General features: G+C 55.5%; 2 protein-coding genes across 6 annotated transcripts in view; one reads left to right on the top strand and one right to left on the bottom strand.

Annotated features, from left to right (window-relative positions):
• The window catches only part of CRAMP1 (cramped chromatin regulator homolog 1), a 66873-nt gene extending 57502 nt beyond the window's left edge, over positions 1-9371 (bottom strand). For 3 of the 4 annotated variants that reach the window (XM_037814104.1, XM_037814105.1, XM_037814107.1), the window contains exons 1-2: positions 7422-7513; positions 6692-7035 (exon numbers count right to left, since the gene is read on the bottom strand). In XM_037814104.1, coding sequence (XP_037670032.1) covers positions 6692-7035; positions 7422-7441 — 364 coding nt within the window. In that variant the 5' untranslated portion in view covers positions 7442-7513. Of the gene's footprint in view, positions 1-6691; positions 7036-7421; positions 7514-9032 lie in introns of those variants that run through there. The other variant, XM_037814106.1, reaches the window with a different exon arrangement.
• A 1806-nt stretch (positions 9372-11177) lies between these two features.
• The window catches only part of IFT140 (intraflagellar transport 140), a 77857-nt gene continuing 66814 nt past the window's right edge, over positions 11178-22220 (top strand). For both annotated transcript variants that reach the window (XM_037814987.1, XM_037814986.1), the window contains exons 1-6: positions 11178-11270; positions 14080-14256; positions 16612-16833; positions 19956-20077; positions 20257-20399; positions 22014-22189. In XM_037814987.1, the coding sequence (XP_037670915.1) occupies positions 14110-14256; positions 16612-16833; positions 19956-20077; positions 20257-20399; positions 22014-22189 (810 nt within the window). In that variant the 5' untranslated portion in view covers positions 11178-11270; positions 14080-14109. The remainder of the gene's footprint in view (positions 11271-14079; positions 14257-16611; positions 16834-19955; positions 20078-20256; positions 20400-22013; positions 22190-22220) is intronic.

The raw sequence follows: 22220 nt of genomic DNA, 5'->3' as shown, positions 1-22220 counted from the left end.
TGTGGTGCCTGGCCTGTCCCCGAAACCAGGGGAGGAAGCAGCCTCGGCCCCTCACCTTGGGCTCACCCAAAGCCCCAGCCCAAGCAGAGCAAACACCGGAAGAGGGATCCAACAGGCCATGGTCCAATGGGACAATGGTCACCCAGGAGAGGCTGCCTCCGGCCCAGAATGTTCCGATGGAAACAGAGGTGACAGCTAAAGGGGGAAAGGAGGGAGGCAAGCAAGGAGGACGAGGGAGCAGAACGGCAATGGGAAAACAAGGCGTTTTCAAACAAGACTGGGTAAACATGGGGGCATCCTCTGGGGGCGGGAGTGGGTGTGAGAAGCCCAACAACAGGGGAGTGCGAAGTCAAAGCTCCTCCTCCAACTGTTCCCGAGCCACAGGGAGCTCTAACGGTGGCTTGCAAGATGAGAAGTCAGCATCCAAGAAGCCCGAAGGGAAGTGATGCACACACACAGTGAGCTCGCTGAAACCAAGAACCCGGCTCCCACACAGCACCTGCGCAATGAAAGCTCAGGACCTTGTGGGGCACAGCCAGGGGCCTCTGCACCCCAATCCCAGGGCTCGCTCTATCCCCCACCAGCCCCAGATCAGCATCTCTGAGACCTGGAGACGAAGGCCTCTAAATGGAGCCCACGCTCCCCTCTCTACCTGCTTCAGCACCACAGTTCTCCGGCTGCCATCTGACTTCTCCCTTCCCATTCCCATGGCAATTTTCTCACAGCCAACGCTGGAGGGACATGGCCACATGGCCTTGAACCCCTTCCGTGGCTGCCCCCCCTCCACCGATCTCCAGCAAAGTGCTGACGGTCTCCCCTTCACTGTCAGCCTTCTCAGCATTGGCCAGGAAGCCCGTCACCTGTGCCATGCCTAGCTTACTGCTCACCACCATGTAGGGCGAGAAGTAACCCCGTTTCTCACCAGGGGGAGTGGAGGCCCACTGCCATGCAGCTGCTTGGTATCCAGCTGGGCCTGGAACAATAATTTCCCTAGTAACAATAAGGTGTGTGTATGTATACAGCACTTTTTAAACACATTCAAATGCAGCACTTCATTCTGTCCTCATGAGATGGAACTGCCATCTGTCATACTGCATATGTTAACTCTCTGTCCTGGGGTTTTTTCTGGAAGTTTAGTGAACTTCCTTCCTTGTGCTGGGAACATTAAAATCTCCACAATGACAGAAGACCAACCCAGTGCAAAGTCTCTGGGAACCCTCCTGGAGACAAGAGGGATCCGTAACGGCAAGTGAGACCCCCACATGCAGCTGCTCTCAGCTAGAAAGATGTTTTTGAGTTCGGTCAACAGAAAGTGTCCCTGGGCATGGCTGACTTCTGACCCCAGCACGGGACAGCTGAGCTGTGGCCGGCCGGCCTGGGTACAGATGGCCGGGTCCTCCGGAGCAGGCCAAGGAGGGCACAGGCTGCCAAGTCCCGATACACGCACTTTGGTTCCCAACACACCATGCTCCAGACAGGACGCAAAACGTCCAAGGTCTCCCCGAGGAAGCGCTGGGCTCTCACAGCCCACAGCACTGATGGCAAGTGCCGGCACAACGAGGTTTGCTTTCGGAGCCCTGGAGGGACTGCACGGCCTTCAGCTCCATCGTGGTCACACGGAGGGGAATACGGCCTGGCTTCAAGCAAGCAATTCCCTGCAAAAGTGTCACCTCAGAACCTGACTCCAAAAGCCTTCCAAGCGGTCCATGCTGCCGCCACACATGCACACCACAGCCAGTCCCGTTTCCCAGGGCCGCTCCCTTCCACAGGCAGATTCTATAACAAATGATGCTCCCCGAGCGCTCGGCACTCTGTCTCCAGCATGCAGGTCCCGGTGCCGGCGAAACCCCCTCGCCCCCTCTAGGATGTCCAGCCCCGTCCCCAGGACACCTCTGCTCATCTCTGCATCCCGACAGCCCCACACCGCCCTCTCGGTGAGCAGGGCCTCAGTACCCTGAGGCGCGGCACCCTCCCACACTCTCCAACAGCGGCGGGCCTGTAGCCTTGAAGAGCTCCCCAAAATATGTAAGAAAAACACAACTGAAACCCCACTATTTCCATAAAAAAGTCATGCCCTGCTCATCAAACAATGTGAAGAATTTCAGCTGTTTCAGGCAGGTGATTCTCACCATCCCAGCTGGACCGCAGGCCCTGGAGGGTGGGGGAGGAGGCCTTCCTTCGGGCAGTTCCCACCCGGCTCTTCAGGGACAAGGACCGGCAGGCGCTGACCACGGTGACAGGCTTCTCGGCCCCTCATCCACGACGAAGTTGACTCTCACCTTCGTGGCTTTGCTTTTCTCGAGTCGTTCCTCTCTTCTCTTTCTATCTTCCAACACCCTAAGTAAGACCCGACGTTCTACATAAAATTAAAATTCTAAAGTATGCTTGGTTGGCAAAAGACAATTCCACAAAGACAGCCAAACACCACAGAAACTACGAGTTTTGAAAGTAAAAGTGAATCAGGTGTTTGAAAACTAGTGCAGCCCTCAAGTCGCTACTCAGACGTCAGCGCTTGCTTGTGTGTCTGTCTATCTGCATCTCTGACGAGACGCAAACGCGGTCTGCACAACTCTGAACCCCTCCTCTACTGAGACCCTTGTGTTTGCAGATCCTCTCCTCCACCCCGCACAGCTCCCCGACTGGTCTGGAAGTGGCCTGGGTCACAGCACCCAGATCTGCTACAGACAAGGGGATGTCATGTAACAGGGCCACACGTCTGAGTTAACAGGGCCACACGTCTGAGTCATGTGTCTGTTACTGCGTGTCACCATCAGTCGGCAGGAAGGCCACCTCCCTGCCACCTTTCCCCAAGGGGGTCGGAGGGTTCGCAGCACCACCCCATGCCATCGCCCGGGCCTGGCCACAGGAGCCGCTCGGATTCCTCCCCACTTCTTCCTTGACCTCACAAGATCCAACAGAGCAAAAGGACCACAGACCTGGCTCAGCAGGCTTGTGGTGACCCCGTGTGTCCCACCGGGAGAGGAGGAGGCCAGGAGCCCGCTGTGACAAGGGAGCTGGAAGGGGGACCAGGACCGCACACGGCCAGCCATCCAGGCAGAGGAGGGCACCCTGCGCCAGCCCTGCCTCCTCCTCCTGGGGCCCACTGGAGAGAGAACCACCCTGACTTCAGGGCACCTGCCTTCCAGAACACACCATCTTCAGAACACACCTGCTGTGCTTTCCTGCCCTTCATTTGCACAATTTGATTCCTTCCTCCCTGAAGGCTAAAGTAAGCACAGCTCTTAGCAACTCACCTTAGAAGTAAGCAACCAAGAGCTCAAGCGTGTCAGGTGACTTTCCCTCTGTCACCGAACTGAAGCAGCCACGGGGCAGCTCTGCAGGTAGGAACCCGGCCTCCTGGCTCCCAGTTCAACCCCATTTCCACTACAGCATCAGTCTTCCAAAGGCTGACTGAATCACGCTGAGATATTTTATAAGACATCTTTTAGAAACATCCAGAAGCTACAGGCAGCCCAGAAGATGACACAAAACGTAAATAAGAATAAACTCAGTACAGCAGTTTACCAATACCTAAGCAGGATCACCAGAAAACCTGGCTACAAGGTCTGGCTGTGAGGGAACTTGGTTCTATCACCCAGTTTTGGAGACGGGGCACCTTGTGCCCAGCTTCCCCATCCTCGGGCTGCAATGGGAATGGCGGCCGACACTGCCTGCCCACAGCATCCCCAGCCCAGTGGCTCACCCAGGGCATCAGCTGGGGTGTGCCCGGGACCTGCGCCCTTGCAGCTATGCACATGGGCCATGACAAAGTGCTGGGGCCCATCAACCCCCGACAGCCAGGCCTGCCGCACAGTACTGTCTACAGTGGGGAAGACGGCACTCACGTCATCCCCGTTTGTGGACAAAGAAATCGAGCTTCCAAGGACAGAGTTGCTGGCCCAGCGTCACGACCTGACCAATCGGAGCAGGGCCTTGGGGCCCTGCCTCCAGTCTCTGCAATTCTGAGTTTGGGGCTCCAAGGTGTCCCTGGGTCACCTGGGGCAGTGCAGTAGCACCAGCTGATTCAGGACTGAGCAGAGCCATGGACTTCTAGTCTGCAGCTTACTTTCTGTTTAGGTTGAACCCACTGTTCAAACAGCAGACGTCTCTGCACCCATCTGCTACCAAGTAACAGAGACACAAGATGCCTGGGACACGGGGCTTCCTGCCTCCAATTCAAACAAGTAAACTCAGAATCCTACTAGGAAAAAAATATTTTTCATGGGAGTCAATAGGAGTCCATCCTTATGGAGAAAGAAACTATCTAGGGATGTGGAGAAAAGTGAAACAGAGAGGACTCTCCTTTTCCTCCAAATTCACCACAAGCTCCTCACGCCCAAGACTGAAACTGGTGAGAGTGTTAAGTAACCAACCCAAAGACCCGCCCATGGCTGTGCAGTGGCTATTCCTTAAGCGTGACAGAAGTGACATTTTTTCCCAAGTGGAAATATTTTAAATGTTGAGTGGTATTCATTTCCTTATCGATGTGAACTCACCACCCCAGGTGGAGACCTCTACAGACTCTAAAGGAAACATCCCTCTGAGAATGTTTCCAGAGGTCGGCTGGAGAATGTGCGTGGGACACGATGCCATGACCTGACCTTCCTTCCTGGTGCTAACACTGGTGATGACGGAGCAGGGACCCCCGAAGCCTAAGGAGGGAGGATGCCTTGGGCACTGTGAAGAATGTCCAATGGCTCCAGGTAGCCCGGAGCACAGTGTGGCCAAGGGTGTGGCCAGATGCTGGCTGAGAAGCTCTGCAAAGCAGAGGAGAAACGCTGCCTCCCGTTCAGAAAGCCGCCGTTGCACATCAGCTGTGTTACCTACTCAAAACACCACCACCACAAAACAACAACTTGCTGGCTAAAGTAGGAAATGCATGGGTCACAAGGAAGACAGGTTCTAACAAACCTGCGTTTTCCTAATACTAAAATGTCACGAGAGGCCACTTGTTGCCTGGAGCCACACAGTGGGATGAGAGCTATTTGGGAGCTCGGCTACTCTGGGGGACTGTCCCCATCTTAACCAGATGCACTCAACCATGCAAACAAGCCAACTTCTCCTCGCTTTACTTCCAGACATCCAACTGAACACGGCCATGTCAGCACCACTGCACCCCCAGGTCACGACTCATGGCTCACGGAGTGCCTTCCTGCCAGCACCTTATTTTGCTTTCATGTCCACACTTCAAGAAAGTAGAGCAGTTGCCATTGCCCCTCCTTTCAAAGCTGAGGACACCCACCTGATGAAAGAGCAGCTTCACAAGGTCATGTGAGCAGACCGAGGTCAGAGGGCCACGGCGAGAGGGCAAGGCTGGAAACACCAGCCAGATTCCAGACCCAGGGCCTCGGCAGCTGCACTGGCAAACTCCTCGGCCACCCAAGGTTCTCATGTACGGCTGAGCTGTACCTGCAGCCAGAAGTGCACGGCTCTCTATGAGGCAGACAAAGCCGATAGAACAGGTCCACGTTTTCCTAATCCATCAGCAACTCTCACACCAAAACAAACTTGTATGAAGCAAGTTTCAACTTCTGAAATGTACTCTTCAAATTACCTTATATTCACATCTTATTCCAATTCAAAAAAATCTTTACCAAAAAATTCAGAGCACCATCATCCCAGAGGTGAGTCCCCTTGGGTTGAGAATGAGGCAGAGGAAGGAAGTTTAACGGGAAACACTTGGCTTAGATCTCCAAAATGCCTTTTCTATTAGGCCTTGAAATATTTACTTTTAAAAACTACCAGAACCATCCGATAAACTTATACTTACATCTCCCAAAGAAGTAAATGAAAATTTTTTTTCACACAACACTCACTGGAAATTGGTGTTATGTTTGCTATTTATAAAAGTGCTACAAACTTGGCCTGAAACTAAAAGAATGTAAGACCAATTCTTCTGTATAATCCGGCAAAGGCACAGTGCCGAAATAGGAATTTATCAAAGCAGACAATGATGCATTAAAGGCACATCAGGAACGAGAGTGACGCTCGGTTTCCGGATGACTCTTGTGGGAACCTAGGAGAGCAGGGACAGCCTCAACCACCTCCGTACTACTGCCTGTTGCTTGGACCACAGGTGCTTTAGCGACCTGCTGTCCTGGAAGAGAGCCCTTTCGTTACACCAAATTCACAAAAGGTTGAAATTCAAAGGGATCGTCTCCATGCTCTGAGCCCTTCTGGGCTGAGCCACTCCAAGCACAGGGCAATGACCCCAAGTTGCACCCAGGACATCTTTCATTTCCAGCATCTTCTTGACTCTCCCCCCAAGTGCATTTGGAAAGCCCATGCCTTTGCTGCATTTCCACCATCCACTGTCTGCGAAAGAGCCACAGCAGATATTTTCCCTTCCATTCCCAAATTATTGTCTCTGTTTGAAACAGCCTGCCTCCTAAAATGATCACTAATCCTTTGGGAAAACAACCTTCAGGAATCTCTCTTGCTTGCCCAAAGGAAGGGCAACTAGTGCCTCTTCAACGTTCTATCTGGATGGTTAGCAGCTCTACAGAAGGGGGCACATCCAAAGTGAGTGTTTGCCAAGTGTAAAAGGAGAGGGGCTCCCACCACAGAGGGGTGAGCGTGCAGGGAGGCCTGGCGGTGGGGGAGGGGACGGATGCCTCTCGGGACCTTGGGGGGCCCAGGGACACACCAGGAAGGGGGCTGGGGTCCCCCGCGAGGATGGGCCGGGCGGTACCTTTTCCCCGGGCCCCGGAGCCGCCGGCACCGCTGCTGCCCACAGCGCAGGACGAGTCCTTCCTGAGCCTCTTGCCCTGCGGCCGCACGCTGGACCGGAGGAAGTGATGCTGGTCCGGGGAGGAGAGCTGCAGGGGGCACGGGGCCTGCGGCAGACTGGTGGGCGCCTGGGTGCCGTCGCTGCCCGTGCTGGGGCTCTCCTCCTTCTTTGTGCCGCTGGTCTCCTCGGCCGCTTCTCCTCCTCCAGCCCCTTCTCCTTCCAGGGACTCCTCATCGGCCGCTCGCTTGCCCAGCTTTTTGAGCCCTTCCTCCCCGCTGCTGCCGTCTCCCAACTTCACTGTCATCCTGGGGCACAGGGGGAGAGGGAGAGAGAGGGAGAGCCCCTGAGCCCCGTGGAGGGGAGAATCCCTGGCAGGCGGAGGGGAGAAGTTTAGCTGCAGAAATTCCCTCTCAACATGGCCGCCGTTGTTTGTTACCAATCCCCTCCCGGCGGCTCTGCCCGGCCCGGGCCCGCACCCCGGTCCCCGGCCCGCGCCGCCCGCCCTCCCCCCGGCCGCCCGCCGCCCCGAGACCCTCCGGGGGCCCCGCGCGGGTCAGCCAGGGAAACGGCCCGGCGCAGGGCGCGGGCGCCGGCGGGGCGCGGGCGGGGGGCGCGGGCTCCGGCCGGCCGGGGGCCTGCGGGGGGCCGGTGGGCAGCGAGGGGGCCGCGGGGCCGGGGTGCGGGCACCTACCCGGCAGGGATGCGGCTCATGGCCGCGGCGCGCAGGCGGCCCGCGCCGGCCTCCTTGCTCTCCGGCGTTGCCTCGGGCCGGGCAGCCGCCGCTCCCACTCGGCTCCCCTCGTCCCCACCCCCTCCCCGCCCCCCGAAACGGGCGCGGGGCTCCCGAGGCCCGCGCACCTGCCCCGCACGCGGGCGTCCAGAGCGGGCCCCGGCGCGGCGCGGAGGGGCACTGGCGGCCGCTGGCACCAGGCGCTCCACGCTGGCCTGCTGCTGCCGGGCCCTGCCTACCATCTCTGGAACAGGCATCAGGAGCCCAGCTCGGGGGTCCTGGGAATCCTGCGTCCCAAGGCATGAAATTATTTTGCCGCTGTGGGCTTTGCGAATTAAAAACGCTTTTGCAACAAAAGAGCCTGTTGCTTCAAACAGGCTGGGGCCGCTGTAGACGAGATAGCACAGTTATTTCCAGGTCCAACAGCAAGAAGAGTGGAGAATCGTGTTCAGACTCCGGGTAAGGACAGATAACATTCCTGCACTTTGTTTCCCACTGCCCATGAAATGTCAACAACAACACAATGCAATGCCTCTGAAGACACGTGCAGCCCAGAAAGCAGTTCCACTCAAAACTACCCCAAGAGAAGTGGGTACATATTACATTTTGAGCCCAGAAATAGTCAGTCATGTGTACAGCCTATGAAGCAGGAGAGCTGGATGTTGGATTTCTTAACAGATTTTGACAACATGCCAAACTGTGCATGATAGTACGGCCAGCGAGACTGGCAGGGAGCGAGCACTTCCACTTAAAAGGAAAAGAGGAGCAAAGCCACCAGCACTCACAGTGAAGTGCAGCAACGCACTGGAGACCTTTCACAGGAAGATATGGAAATGGGTGAAATATCTTACCACTCTCCTACTCTGATATGTTCTGCCACAAAACAACCTGCAACAGCTTTCCTCTGCTCAAACTGACCTTTTCAACCACTTGGATTCAGGCGCCCTCAAAAAAGCCTTGCCAGAGAATAGAATTATACCACACAAATAGCCAAACCTAAAGGACTTCCTTCCCCAGGATTTCTATCCATTTCTACTTAAGATCCCCAAGGGTCTTTCTCTGGGTTATACACTGGAGACCCCTAACTCTCCGGGGACCCCTGTGCCAGAACCACCCACAACCCAACCCAGGACCCAGAAGAAGCATGCACCGCCCCCCCCCCCCCCAGAGTCAATCTGCCGGAACCCCGAGTGAACAGACCGGGAGCTGGAAGGCTCCAGGCCGAGCACAGGACACGGCTTCCCCGAATGTAAAAAGGATGTCGACGTTTTGCAGACTTTTCCCGGAAGGGCAGAGGAACACGCAGGGAGGGATCCTTTGCGCAAAACCCTGCGAGGTTTCCTGGTGACCGTTCGCAGAGGCGGAATCACCTCCACCCCGGGCGCAGCCCGACAGCCCCGGCCGCGCTGCGGGGCGGGAAAAGCCAAGCCCCCAAGCCCCCTCTGGGGAAGAGTGCGGGCTGCCGTCGAAGGAGGCGGTGAAGGCGACGCGGCCGGGCCCGAAGCCCCGCACGGCCCCACGGAGCGCCCCGCGGCCCCCGCACCCGGCACCCCGCGCCAGGGCCCCGGTCACCTCTTTCATCAACGCCTCGCGGCAGCCTGGCTTCCCGGGCTCCCGGGGGCGTTCCGCCCGCGGCCCGGCGAGCGCCCGCAGAACCGCCGGGCCGGGCAGCCTCGACCCCGAGCGCAAGACGCAGCGAGGCCGCGACGCCGGTCCTGTCCCACCGCCTCGGAAGCTGCGGCGGCGCGGCACTGCGCCTGGCGCTCGCCCAGCACGTCCCCTCCACGGACCGGCGAGCGACTGACGGGGCTGCGGGCGTCCGTGCAGCGGCGCCTCAGCCTCCGGGACGCTCGGCCCGCCGCGCTCCGCAGCAGTTCCGGTTACGGCGGCCGGCGGAGACCGCGGGACGGTGCGCCGGGGCCGGGGCGGGGGCGGGGCGGGGCGGGGCGGGGCGGCGCACGCGGGGGCGAGCACGTCCGAGGTTGGCGGCGGACGCGACCCCAGAGCGGCGCTCCCATTGGCCAGCAGCGGGCGCGCGCGCATGCCCGCACGGAAACTGGGCGGAGATGGCGGCCGGGGGGGCGGTCCGGCGACGCAAGTGATGTTGTGACGCCGGATCCGCGGCCGTGAGGGACTGGGGCGTCTCTTCGGATTGGTGGAGCGACAGCCAATAGGGTCAGCGCCCGGGCTGTGATTGGCCGGAGCCGTGTTGACGGATGCGTGAGAAGAAAACGCCGAGTCTTGAATCGGGCGCGAATTGGGTTTTTGACGAAAAAGTGTGAAAAGCGCATCTGAGCGAGATGTAAATACCCTTTATTGGACTGAGCTTGTTCTTTGGAAGTTTCTTTAGCGTAGAAGCTAAAGTGCTGGACACTTAGGTCATTTTTTTTTCATAATGGCTATAAAAGAGTGTCTTGAAAATTCTAGTGTTAGGTATATGCCCCAAAGAATTGAAAACAGGGACCTGAGCAGACATTTGTCCACCAAAGTTCATCGCAGCATCATTCACAACAGCAGGAAGGTAGCAGCAACCCAGAGGTCTATAGATAGATGAATGGATAAACAACGTGTGGTCATCCCTACACCGGAATATTATTGAGTCAACAAGGAATAAAGTTCTGATCCGTGCTACAACATGGGTGAAACTTCAAAACATTATGCTGAGTGAAAGCCAGACATAAAAGAACAAATATTGTATGACCTCACTTATATGAAATATCTAGAGATAACAAATTTATAGAGACAGAAAGTAGAGGAGCGTTTTCCAGGGGATCCGGGAAGGGGAATGGGGAGTGATTGCTTAATGGGGATAGAAGCTCTATTTGGGGCGATGAAAAGGTTTCGGTAACACATTTTGTAAATGTCATAAACGCCACTGAATTATATATTTAAGTGTGGTTAAAGGGGGAAGTTTTAGGTTGTTAGGTGTTACTAAAATATGCATATATATTTTAAAGATGCGAATGGACTGTTTCGTGTTATACATATGTTATCAGGAAAAAACTTAAATGAAGGAAAAGAACAATTCTAGTGTTTATCAAATTGGGAATTAAAGAAAATAAGCATCTTCCTGGTAGTACTTGATCGGGTACATATTCTGTGCAATCCAGTAGTGTCTACATTTTCTTCTATTTTTTTTCATTTCTTTAACAATGTGGATATTTTTGCTGCTTTTTGCTATTGACTTTTTTTTATGACATTGCTTTTACAATAAAGCCGGGTGGGGAGATTGATTTTTCGAAGTTTATTTAACCACACCTGGCGACAAGACCAGGACACAGGTCGCTGACGACGTTGGGATGCTGCCAGTGGCCACGAGGCCAGCCACCTTCTAATGGGAAGGACCCGTATCCGTGCACCCTTTTTTTCCCAGTGAGTCCACGTGGCCTCTGAATACATGCAGTAGAGGACCTAGGACCTTCAAGAACCTTCGGCGAATCCGTTGGCTCTCCTCAGAGATACCTCTTGAAACTCCCCCTTCGAGACCAAACACAGCCAAAAAAAAAAAAAAAAAAAAGGTAAAACTAAAAACGGTGTGGAGTCAAGAAGACACAACATTAAGGTTGGCCCGGAGGTGAAAGTGTCCTAAAGAGGGGTGATCCATTTCCTGCTCACGGTCCCTCTCTCTCCAGCCCGCCCGCCGCTCGTGCCCTCGGAGCCGCACGAACAGCTCCGATCGTCTTCGGCTCTTTCCGGCCGCTCGGGGCACTTCGGGCGGCCTCGGCGTCCGCGTCGCTCGGCGGCGGCTTGGGAGCTGCGGGCGCGGCCGTTGTCCCGGCAACGCGCGGCGGCCCTGCGGCTCGGGCGGAGGTGAGTCCGCTCCGCGCGTGAAGGCCGCGGGGGCTGGTCTGGGGGTCTCGGGGCCCGGCTGGTACGAGCCCGGGGCCCGGGGTCCGAGGCCGGCGGGCCGCTCCGGGCTCCCCTGCCGCGCGCCCACATCCGGCGTCCCCCAGAGTCTCGTGGGCTTTCTCCCGGGCGGAGGCGGGGTCCGGGGGGCGAAGGCCGAGCTGGGCGCGCGTCGGTCACCGCGGGCCCCTGGAACGCCGTCTCCCCTCCCGTTTCCCCTTTCGGGGTGTCCGCAGGGGCGCCCCCTCCTCGCCCGCCCGGGTCGCCTCCGGACGCGGTCGCAGGCCGCGGGCCCTGGCGTCCCTGGGAGTGGACGGGGTTCCCGGCCGACGGCGGGGCGGGAGCGGGTCCCCAGTGGCTCTAGGTGCCCCCCAAGGACCCTGCACGACCCGAGGCCCGGGAGCGGTGGCCCCGAGGGCGGGAATTCCCGGCGCGGGCCCGGTGCCTGCTCCGCGCACCCCACTCGGCCCCCGAGGCCTGGAAGCACGTTCCCGGAGGTCCCTAGGGCACTGTCCCCAGGCCTTGTCACCACGCCTGCCATCCTCGGCGGACTCGCCCGGTCCTGTCCTGAAAATCGGTTTAAAATGGGGCCCTTAGAACCATATAGAAGACCTCGGGTGCCTGAGGGGTGAGGGGAGCAAATCCTTTTGAGTAAACACACTTGCCTTTCTTTTCCCCAAAGCTCAGACATTTCCCAGATGGATTTATGTTCCAGAGACATGGAGCTTGTTTTAAAGAAAGAAAATGCGCTTATTTCTGAACTGATTCCACTGATGGACTGCCATTAAATAATCATTTTATTTTTAGACGTTTCTCATCCTTGTATTCATTTTGGTAACTTTTCGTTTTTAATTAGGTAACAGTTACTCAGTGTATAAAAATGTTAAAAATGCAAGTGAAATTAATGTACATGGTACCAAAGGGAACATTCAAAACCGTCTTGTAATCTACTTTTTATAGTTAACAAAACATCAAGGACATCTTTCCATGCTAATGAACATCTTCCTGGGTTGGGGTGTGTCCTAAGGCTGAGGCTGCTACTGCCTGAACCCGATGGGCAGATAGTGTGCAGTGGGGGGGCGAGTGGTCAATTAAACACATTGCAATGCAGTTTAAATGCAGCGATGGCGCATGTTGGGGGCTCCACGGAGACAGTGAGCAGAGCATGGAGCAACCTAGAAGTCCTGTGAGGAGAGATGTGGGAAGAAAGGTTTCCTAAAGGCCCCAGGAGGGGTGAAAGTGATTATTAGTTTCCCAAGGAAAGGTGGGGAAGAGCCTCTAGAAAAGACCCAGGCAGCAAAGAGAATAACTTACAGATCTTGTAGCGTATTTGGTTCTTCCAAAGAGACCTTTAAGGTAAAACAAACACGAGAAATCAGGTTTAACTTTTGGAAGTGCTGTTCTGATTCTTTCTTCATCATCACAACAAAAGTAAATTATTGCTCATTTTTTTTCAGGGAAATATTTCTGCCAAGTGAACTTGTTAAATGTGAATTTCCCGTGACCCAAGATTTAGACCCTTGGCTGGCTTTAGCCTGTCAGCACTCATCTTAAAGGGTCTGCTCTGCCGCTTTACGCGGCCCTGGTCTCAGTGAGGTGTATTGACCTTTCCAGTGGCTTCATATTTAGGTTCCTGCAGGACTTTGCTCAGAGAAGCAGAGCCTGAGCCACCTGGGTGTGCGGAGCCCCTGGCTTCGGTGGCCTCCTCTGACTCCCTGGGGCCGCCTGTTCTGTGAGCCCGTGGCAGCCTGGCCTGGAGACCAGAGCTGGCCGCTTCTCCCAGCATCCTGGCCTGGCTCACATCCATCTGTGGTGGTGAGGGCACAGCCTGGTGGGTTGTGGCTTTGTCCAGTGTTCAGAGCCTCCATTCATAGGAAGAGGCAAACGTTGGCAAATGACCGCTCAAACCCATGTGCCTTCCAGCTTCCCTTTCAAATGTGTGTCCTCTCCAGGCCCACACTGAAGCTCCTGGGCATTGCTGAAAGCCAAGGGCCTCATCCATTCTCTGCCCTACTGCTAGAAGTTTGCAGGTCTTGAATACTTTCACGTGATGACAAATGAACCCACAAATATCTTCTTCTCTGCCCATTAGCGTCCCCAAACCACTTCTGGGTGCAGAACCATAGGCAGCATTCAGACTGTCATTTCATTCACCATCTTCCCCACCCCAGGCAAAAGGACAACGCATACATCTCTTCCAGGTTTAAAAGAAAGACAGAAAGTGATGCTAAGTCCATGTAACTCGTCGAGTTCAACTTCTCAGCAGTTGCTGTGGCTTTGCTTTCCTGCCTCTGGAACAGGGGATCCCTCCCGCTTCTACCTCTGGGAGCGGGAGGCGGCCAGCGGCTGGCGTTCGTGCCTTGTTGGAACCGCTCAGGCGTGGCCCTCCATGCTGTGCCGTACTTGGCTGAAAAGAGAGCTGTAGACATGGAAGTCGTCCTTGTTATGATTGGAACAGAGTTTATTGAGGATTGCATGGGGACTCGAGGCTGTAGACTGTGTGTAAAGGGCCTTTGTTTGTTTGTTTGGATGGCAATACATTTTATTCTTCTCCATCACATCTCAGTCCAGTCCCTTGCTTCTAATTTTATAATCTTCCCTGTTAGAGATATCTTTGCAATAAAGTTGCCTGCATCAGTCCAAAGAGGTGTTTTTAAATCGCCAAATGTTCTTATTGTGGGTTTGTGTTGCTTCCCTTTCCGAATTCTATACCCAGTCATTTTGTCGGTTTGTTTTGTTTAACGCTAACAGGACCTGGTTCCTCTCCCTGCAGGTTCTGACCCTGACAAAGTCAGTTTTCATCATGGCCCTCTACTTTGATCACCGAATAGAAGCCCCTGACTCGGCAGGGTCGCCTTCCCACTTCAGTTGGCACCCCGTCCACCCATTCCTGGCGGTGGCCTCTGTTAGCACCACCTTGGTGGGCAGCGTGGATATATACCTGGAACAGGTGAGTGCTTGGAAGCAGCTCTGCCCGCTCAGGGGCCTCTTGCTCTTGCTCCTCTGTGTTCCGTGTGTGTGTGTTGCCTCAGCCTGGCATGGTCTAGGCTCTTCATGCGGAACATGCACATCACCCATCCTCCGTCCTCCTCGAGGTCCAAATCCCGATACTATAGAAATCCTAGTCTGTGGGCAGTTCTTTTCCTCCTGACATTTAGGTTTGGGGTCATATTTAGGGGAGCTTCACCCAGATCCTGCCATCAATTCAACGGTACCCAGCCCAAAACAGCCCCGTGGCATTGCCTGTCCTGTCAGCTCATGTTTCACTGTCCACTCTCTCCTCACCCCTTCACATTGGCCACTTGAGAAAGTCTCCATGCTGCTGACACCCTGCAGCCCATTCTTCCTCTCGCTCTCCACACACTGCCCACCTCATTCTTTACAGAGCAAATAGAAACGGCCGTCCCTCTGCCCTCTCGCTCTGGCTGCCACAGCTTCACCAAGCCAGCAGGGGCAGCAGCAGCGCCCGTGAGCCTGCCTGGGGCATTTTTCAGTCTTTACCTGCCCTGCCCTCATACCCAGCCTCCACCCCTTCCGGAAGTCCTCTGGGAGATGCGCCAGGGCCTTCCTCCACCCAGTGGTCCCCTCAAGCTCTGCTGCTCTTCCTGTCCGAGGCGGGCCTCCGCATTCCCTAGACCTGGCTAGGGCACCCTCTGGGCTGCAGGCCCTACGCAGCATCTCTCAGGTGTGTCGAGAGGCCTCAAACCCCACAAATCCAAACTGAGTGGAAATTTCCTCCCCCATCCCTCTGCCCTGCATCTCCCTGCTGAGGTTGACTGAACGCTTCGGTCCTGGAGAAGGCCCCCCTTTTATCCCGTGGCCAGGACAGGGACACAGGAAAGACTGTTCCCGCCCCCTCCCCCACTGGTTACCCACTGCCAGGTGCTCCCAGCTGTGCCCAGAACTGCTGGCGGACCCTCTGCTCCTCGCCACCTGCACCCGTCCCTCCCTGCAGGAGAACCTGCTACCTCAAGGGCCTCCTGCACCGAGGTCTCCCCGCTGCAGCCAGCGCTGTCTTTTCAAGGCACTGATGGAATCGCTCCCTGCCCCAGCACCCCCAGCCCCACGCTGCTCCTCGGGTGAAGGTGGCTGTCCGGTGCCCTCCACGGCCTGACTCCGTGTCTAGTGCAGGACACCCCTGCAGGCCTCTGTGCCCCCACATGTGCTCTGCACCAGGCTTTGGCACGCACGCCCCTTGTCTGGAAGGCTCTCCCCTCTCCTCCTGGCTTAATCAATGCACCATCCCTTCAGAGCTCGGGGACTCGGTGGCCACTGCCTCAGAACCCTTCCCTAGCCCTGCGACGGGGAAAGCCCTCTTCTCGTGAGCCCCCCCAGCTCGGGGCCTCTGGCCTGTACCCGGGCTCGGTCTCCGTCAGGCTCCCCGTCACACGGAGCGCCTGGCAGGGGCACGTCTGCCCTGCAGGGTGTTCCAGCCCAGCGTCACGTGCGCTTTCGCCAGTTCCTTTAGAGTAGATTCCTCCCTTCTGTGTCCTCTCTAATGTGCATCATAAAGGTATTTTTTTTAGAATAAATTGTTATTATTATATTCCAAAATAATAACAATTTTAGTTAAATTTTAAAATTTAGAAAACTTTATTACAAATCAACAAAGTATACTTCTTGTTGTGTCTCCAGTTGGCTCCAGGAAAACTTCAGGATTTTAGAATAATGATTTATTGGCTGTTAACAAGGGTGCAGGGATTACAGCAGGGACAAGCCAAAGATTGGTAGCAGGAGCACACTAGAATACTGAGAGCAAACCGAGTTATTCTCTGAAAATGCAGATATTCATACCAGAAAGCTCCTTCCTTGGAACATTCTAGACAACACAAGGATATATGAGCACATGTCCCTTTAGTGACGTCAGAGTGATGATGCCATCACGTCGCTCCCCTGCACGTTCAGTAGAGAATGAGAGGTAAACAGGCTGTTGACTTCCCAGTATCGTTCTGAAAAGAATTTGACCTTGCAGACCCCCACCACACTTTGAGAACCTCAGGGTTGACAAACGTTGTCCCCTTGTCTGCTGCCTGTTTTTGTAAATAAAGTCTCATTGGAACCAGTTACATCCCTTCAAATGCTCGCTAGACGTCAAGCAGCATCAGGGGTTACCTGCTTGATAAGCTGTCTGCCTTGTCAGCTCAGTGTTACCCCACTGGTGTGTTTTGTGGAAACTAAAGAACCTAATCAAAATGTTTCCTTAATAAACAGCCCTGTGTCTGATGTTGAGCCCATCAATGAGCCAGGAATTCTCGAAGTAGCTGCCCCCATCCATAGCGTGAACTTCACCTCTCATCCAATGTAGGGTGAGCGCGTGCCCGATACACATATCGAGAGGTCGTTCCGAGCTACGTCCCTGTGCTGGCAGCCGGTGCGGCTGATTCTGGCCGTCGGCTGGGAGGCTGGAGAAGTGACGGTGTTTAACAAGCAGGACAAGGAGCAGCACACGGTGCCCCCAACCCACACCACTGACATCACCGTCCTCAGCTGGAGCACCAACGGAAACTGCCTCGTGTCTGGAGACAGGGTGAGCAGACATGCTTTGACATTAACCTCAGGTCTCTACACCGCCCCACCCATTTGCTCGTGGACACTGGTTGGGAAGCATGTTAAAGACCAAATTATTTGAATCGCATGTTTGCCAAATTCAGCTGATCTTGAAGGATGAAAGTGCAAATTTGCTTTCACCTTGGACCCAGAGTTTGAAAATTTCATTCTAAGATCTCAGCCTATGGCAAAGCTGTGTGTATTAGCCAGGATTCTCCAGGGAAACAGAACTGACAGGATAGAAGTAGAACTAGAAATTCTTCTTTCTGACCTGCTGATCCTCAGTTCTGCCTTCAAGGCCTTCAGCTGATTGCATGAGCCCCTCTCATTGCTGAGGGCATCTCCTCTGTTGATTGTAGATGCAGTCAGCTGACGGGTGATTAAATACCCCACACTCCCTCACAGCCAGTGCAAGGTCAGGTGCACCAGACAGTGGTAAGTGGTACCCAGCCACCAGCACAACCCTCTGTTGATGCACTGCCACAGCACCTCACGTTGTTACACAGCCCTGTGAAATTACAGCACGCTGAGAGGAACTCACCTAGCGCTCTCCCTCTCTGGTCGCCCCTTAACACATTCACCTCTTGCTCTTCACGAAGAGGGCTCTTGTCTCACCGTATAAAAGCATAAGAGATGCACGGTGCTGACAAGGCAGCCCTGAGCGCACAGGTCCAGCCTGAAGGCACTGGGGAGGTGCCGGAACACAGTGGGGGACACAGCCCGTGGGTGGGCCTGGAGTGGCTCAGCAGGAGGGCACCAGGAGCCAGGCCTCCTAGAGTTTGTTCTAAGTCCTGTTTTTGGTGTTGACGTTGCTGGGTGTTAGCCAGAAGCTGAGGAGAGGGGACTTGGCCTTCGTCCTTCGGCTCCCCCTCCTCGAGCCCCTACTCTAGGCAGGTGGTATCAATCCTTGAGTCAGCATGAGAGGCACCTGCCCACACTGCCTGAGTAGTCATTACGGGCGCCCTGAGCCATCTGCTGTGAGCATCTTCCCCAGGGCAGCGCTCAGAAAGCCAGACATCCATCCTGTGGTTGTTTTCAGGGACCTGGCTAGTGGTGCTAATGAAGGAAGACCTCTGGAGCCGATTGCCCACTAAGAAATATCAAGGAATAGAGAAATAAGTACAGGAGGATTGCAAAGCAGAGAGAGGGCTCTGCCAGGCAGTGTATGTGAAGCACCCAGTTCAGAGGCCGGGGTCTCCAGAGGGAGACAGGGCAGAAGGGGAGGGAACACGTCCCAGCTCTAAGTTGGTGTATTTTTTTTTTAATACCATGTACAAGCATTATATTTTAAATGCCATTTAAGTAATAATAAAATACTAGATAGTGAACTTGATAGTGCTTCTTGTCCTCATAAAGCTTGTGGAATCAAGAAAACCAATTTGATAATATATGGGATGGGTAGTATGTGTACATGTGTTTCCCTGTTTTAGAGCTTGAACCGGTCACAAAGGTTTACTCCATAAGCTGCCTTTAAACAAGACATTTGAAAAGCGTCTTCCTGTAGACGAGAGAGGATGCACTGCCAGCACCTGGGGATATGGGATTGATGCTGAATGAAGAAGGGTGGGCAGGGGTGTGCTCCAGGGGCTGAAACACCCATCAGCCTCAGGCTGGACCTGCCCCTGGGGGATGCTGGGTGCCAAGGCCAAGGGGACAGGCCAGCTGGTTCTCACTGATGCACTGCCCGTTGGCAAAGCCTGGCTCAGTCCCCATCCACCAAGTCCTCCTGCCCTGAGCTGCTTCAGTGCAGGTCTGTGCTGCTAATTCGAGACTTTTAGAAATTCATAAACTATAAGAATAATTGATTTCCCAAGGGACAGATGAGAGCATGAGTGAGCGAGCTGAGAATCCAGGGCTAATCCGAGGCCGTCTGGTTTTAGAGCTCTGGTTTAAACCTGCTGGCCCTTTTGAGAACTTTAAAATGAATCCGCAGCATGCATACCAGCCATACCCTGGTTTCCCACGCTGGGCTCCAGCCAAGGATCCGGGCCCCTGCAGGACGGCCGACTCCAGGACCAGGGCAGGACACATAGAGTCAGATCTGGAGCCCTTGGTGGTACCGGAAGGCAAGGCCATGTCCCCAACCTCCAGCGATGGGCACGGGTTGCAGGGACCCAGGAGCCAACAGAGATCCCCTGGGGGCCAAGGCTGGGGCAACTTGAGCAACCAAACAGAGCAGTGTTGGATACAACTCAGTGTATAAAAGAAACACCTATGAATCTGGTCATCTGTACCGATCTAAATAAACGACTGGATAAATCAACAAATGGGGGAGAAGAGACAGATCTCCTGTGCAGAGGAAAACTGCATGATTGTGATGATGCGCCGCCTGCCTGGAGGTGCAGCATGACCTCCGCCCCTGAGGCGTGGGCTGCGCATGGCGACTTCCTTCCAGAAGGGGTGGGAGTCATTTCACAGGGGAGAAACCAGACAAGCATGCTCAAAGCAGGTGTTCAAGGTCAACGCCAACCGCGAGGGGTCATGTCGTGGTACATACCTGGGGTGGGATGTGATGGGGGGGGGGCCTTGTCTCTGGGCCCTTCCTCCCCAAACCTGTACCCCCATCCATGGTGAGGGCATCCTGCAGGCCCCCTGACCTGTCCTCAGGACCGTCGTTGTCAGCAGCAGGGCGCTCAGGCAGGCATGACGACAGGGCCCGCTGAGGTCCTGGCCGGGTCCTGGCACCGGGAAGGTACAGGAGGGAGAACCGGGACACCCGAATGAAGCGTGGCCTTTAGCTGGTGACAGTGCCATCTCTGGTTCGTTAATCGCGACACTGCCAGGCACTAATGAGAGATGCTAACGAAGCGGGGCTGGGCCTGGGGCACAGAGCATTCCGTGCTGGGTCAGCATAAACCCACTCCTCAGCCAAAAGCTTATTTCCAAAACTAAACCTGTAACACTGCCTCAGGAGTGAGGATGGGATGAGGGTTCACAGAGGCTTTCCGGTTCTTTCATCACTTTGGATTGTTTGAATTTTTCCCAGACAGCATTTGTCATTTAAAAAACTGAATGACCCTCTGTTCTGTTGCACAGTCTGACTTTTGGCTTCTGCTAGCTGGCAGATTGTGTTTCCTGAGCCCTCGGTGCGGGTTTTTCCAGCTTGGTGTCCTGCTGCTGTGGAGGATGGACCAGAGGGGCCGGGTGCAGGGGACACCCTTGCTGAGACACGAGTATGGACAGCACTTAACTCATTGCATCTTCCGGCTCCCTCCCCCCGGCGAGTAAGTCAAGCAGGGACTGTGTGCACGTGTTTAGTCCTAACGCGGGAGGGGGTCGTGGTCCGCCACAGCCACGTGGTGATCACAGCCCCTCGCAGCAGGGCCTCAGCGCGCTGTAGTCACAGTGTCTCCCTGCGAGGAGGCTGAACAGCCCTGACACCATGTGTCCACATCACCTCCAGGGACCTTGTGCAGCTGGCAAAGGCAGCGGTGAGTGGCGATGAGAAAGCGCTGGACATGTTTAACTGGAGGAAGAGCGGCTTTGGAAGTTTCCTGAAAATGGGATCTCAGGAGGGGCAATCTCTCTTTGTCAGTTTGATGGACGGTGAGAAACTTAACTTATGATTATGGCCATCGAATTGAGCAAACCCAGGGAATGATGGTAGAGTAGTGGCTAATGCTCCAGCATAAACAAGGATAGGCTACTTGGGAGCAGCTTGGGGCGAGAAGTGAGCCAGCTGTTTGCATTGTTTATCTGGTACCGAATGAATGCTTCACTTTATTCTGAGGGAGACAAGCAGGTTTATTTGTCCCTGATGGGTTTTACCTGATGACACTTCCGATTGGTAATTCCCCGTTGCCCTCCTATTGAGTGGATGGCACAGTAGACCACGGGGACATTTGGGAAAGGATGGGCTGGTGCGTGCCCTCCATCCCTCCTGGGTGTTTGCCGTGCCCGGCCTCGCCCTGGAGACGGTGTGAGAGTGGCCTGGGGGTGGCCCGTGCCTCAAGCCTGCAGCCGCCGGTTCTCCTTAGTGAGGACAGGCTACCCCGGCTGAGGCCAAAACAGAGTCATCTGTGTTTACATGCACGTGTGCGTGTGTGCATGTGTGTGCGCTGCTGGAAAGAGACTGAGGAAGCGAGAGCCGGCCCGGGGAGGGGGGGGACCAGGAGGCAGAAGGGGGCCCCACTCATAGTATCCCCAGGCGGGTGAGGCTGAAGGCGAGGGGAGGGCAGGGTGCAGTCAGAGTGCCCACAGGGCTCTTGTAGTCTTCAAGTAAGAGACACCTTCATGTTTTTGAAGGTGAAAGAGACAGTGCTGATGGAGGGGGAGATTGAGAAGGTCCAGGGGCGTTCTGGGTGTTCACAGCATCGTGGGGGCCAGTGGGGGCCACAAGTGCCAGGGTCCCCCAGAGGAGTCGGGAACACCATGTGGACGGAGGACTGTGGGCTTCGGGGCAAATCATTCCAACCGTCTGTGCCTCAGTTTCCTTCTGTGTAAGGGGGAGAGAATAACAGTGCCTACTGCCAGAGGTTGTTGGGAAAGTTAGGTCAGTTAATTCCCATGATGGGCTGGACACGGAGCCTGCCACGTGAAATGTGCTCTTTGACTTGGTTACCACGATTAGCCCCTAGGCAGCCGTGGACTTTCCTCCAGCGAGAAGTCAGGCTACCACTGTGAGCAGGAGGAGACCGGGGTCTCCTGGGTCGCCGCCCAGGTCGTGCTCAGCAGAACCACTGGGAGGCACCAGGGAGTCCCCAGGAACTCGCAGGGGCATCACCCACAGAGTGGAAGCCAGAACAAGGAATGAGGGGCAGGTGGGAGGGGGCGGCCGGGGCCCGGAAGGACCAGGAGGGAGAGAGGGCCGCCTTGGGCCCGCCAGCCCCTGGCTCGGCTGGGAGGGGTCCGTGGTAGCCAGGATGGCAGGTGTGCAGCACATGTGCCGGGGGTCATCGTCAGAGCCCGGGGCGGGCAGAGGTGAGTGGACCCAGGAGGCCCAGCTGCGTGTCCTCGAGGGTAGCATGGTGGAGAAGCTGCTGGCAGAGGGAACGTGAGTTTCAGAGATGGACAATGCATGTTTCCTAAGCATTTCAATTAAACATTTTCAGCAAAGAAGTTTTGTTTAAAAAGACTTCACCAAGTGGGCAGAGAGGGCTGCTGGTAGATGCAGGCGCCTGGACCTGGGTGAACAGGGAGCCAGTGCCCTCTCGCCCGCAGGCTCGGTGCACTATGTGGACGAGCAAGGCCAGACGGCTTGGGCGGCGGCCACAGAGGGCCCCATCCACACGCTGCTCTACGTGGAGAAGCAGGAGGCGCTGGTGGTCGTGACAGAGAACCTCCTCCTGTCCCTGTTCACGCTGACCCCCGAGGGCAGGGCCCAGGAAGTCCTGAAGGTGAGAGAGCAGGTGCAGATGCTTGTTCTCC

Source organism: Choloepus didactylus, chromosome 21 (assembly GCF_015220235.1).
Source record: "Choloepus didactylus isolate mChoDid1 chromosome 21, mChoDid1.pri, whole genome shotgun sequence".
In the NCBI taxonomy this organism is placed as follows: domain Eukaryota; kingdom Metazoa; phylum Chordata; class Mammalia; order Pilosa; family Megalonychidae; genus Choloepus; species Choloepus didactylus.
The sequence above is the reverse complement of the archived record's forward strand: the minus strand, read 5'-3'. Positions and strand labels throughout refer to the sequence as shown.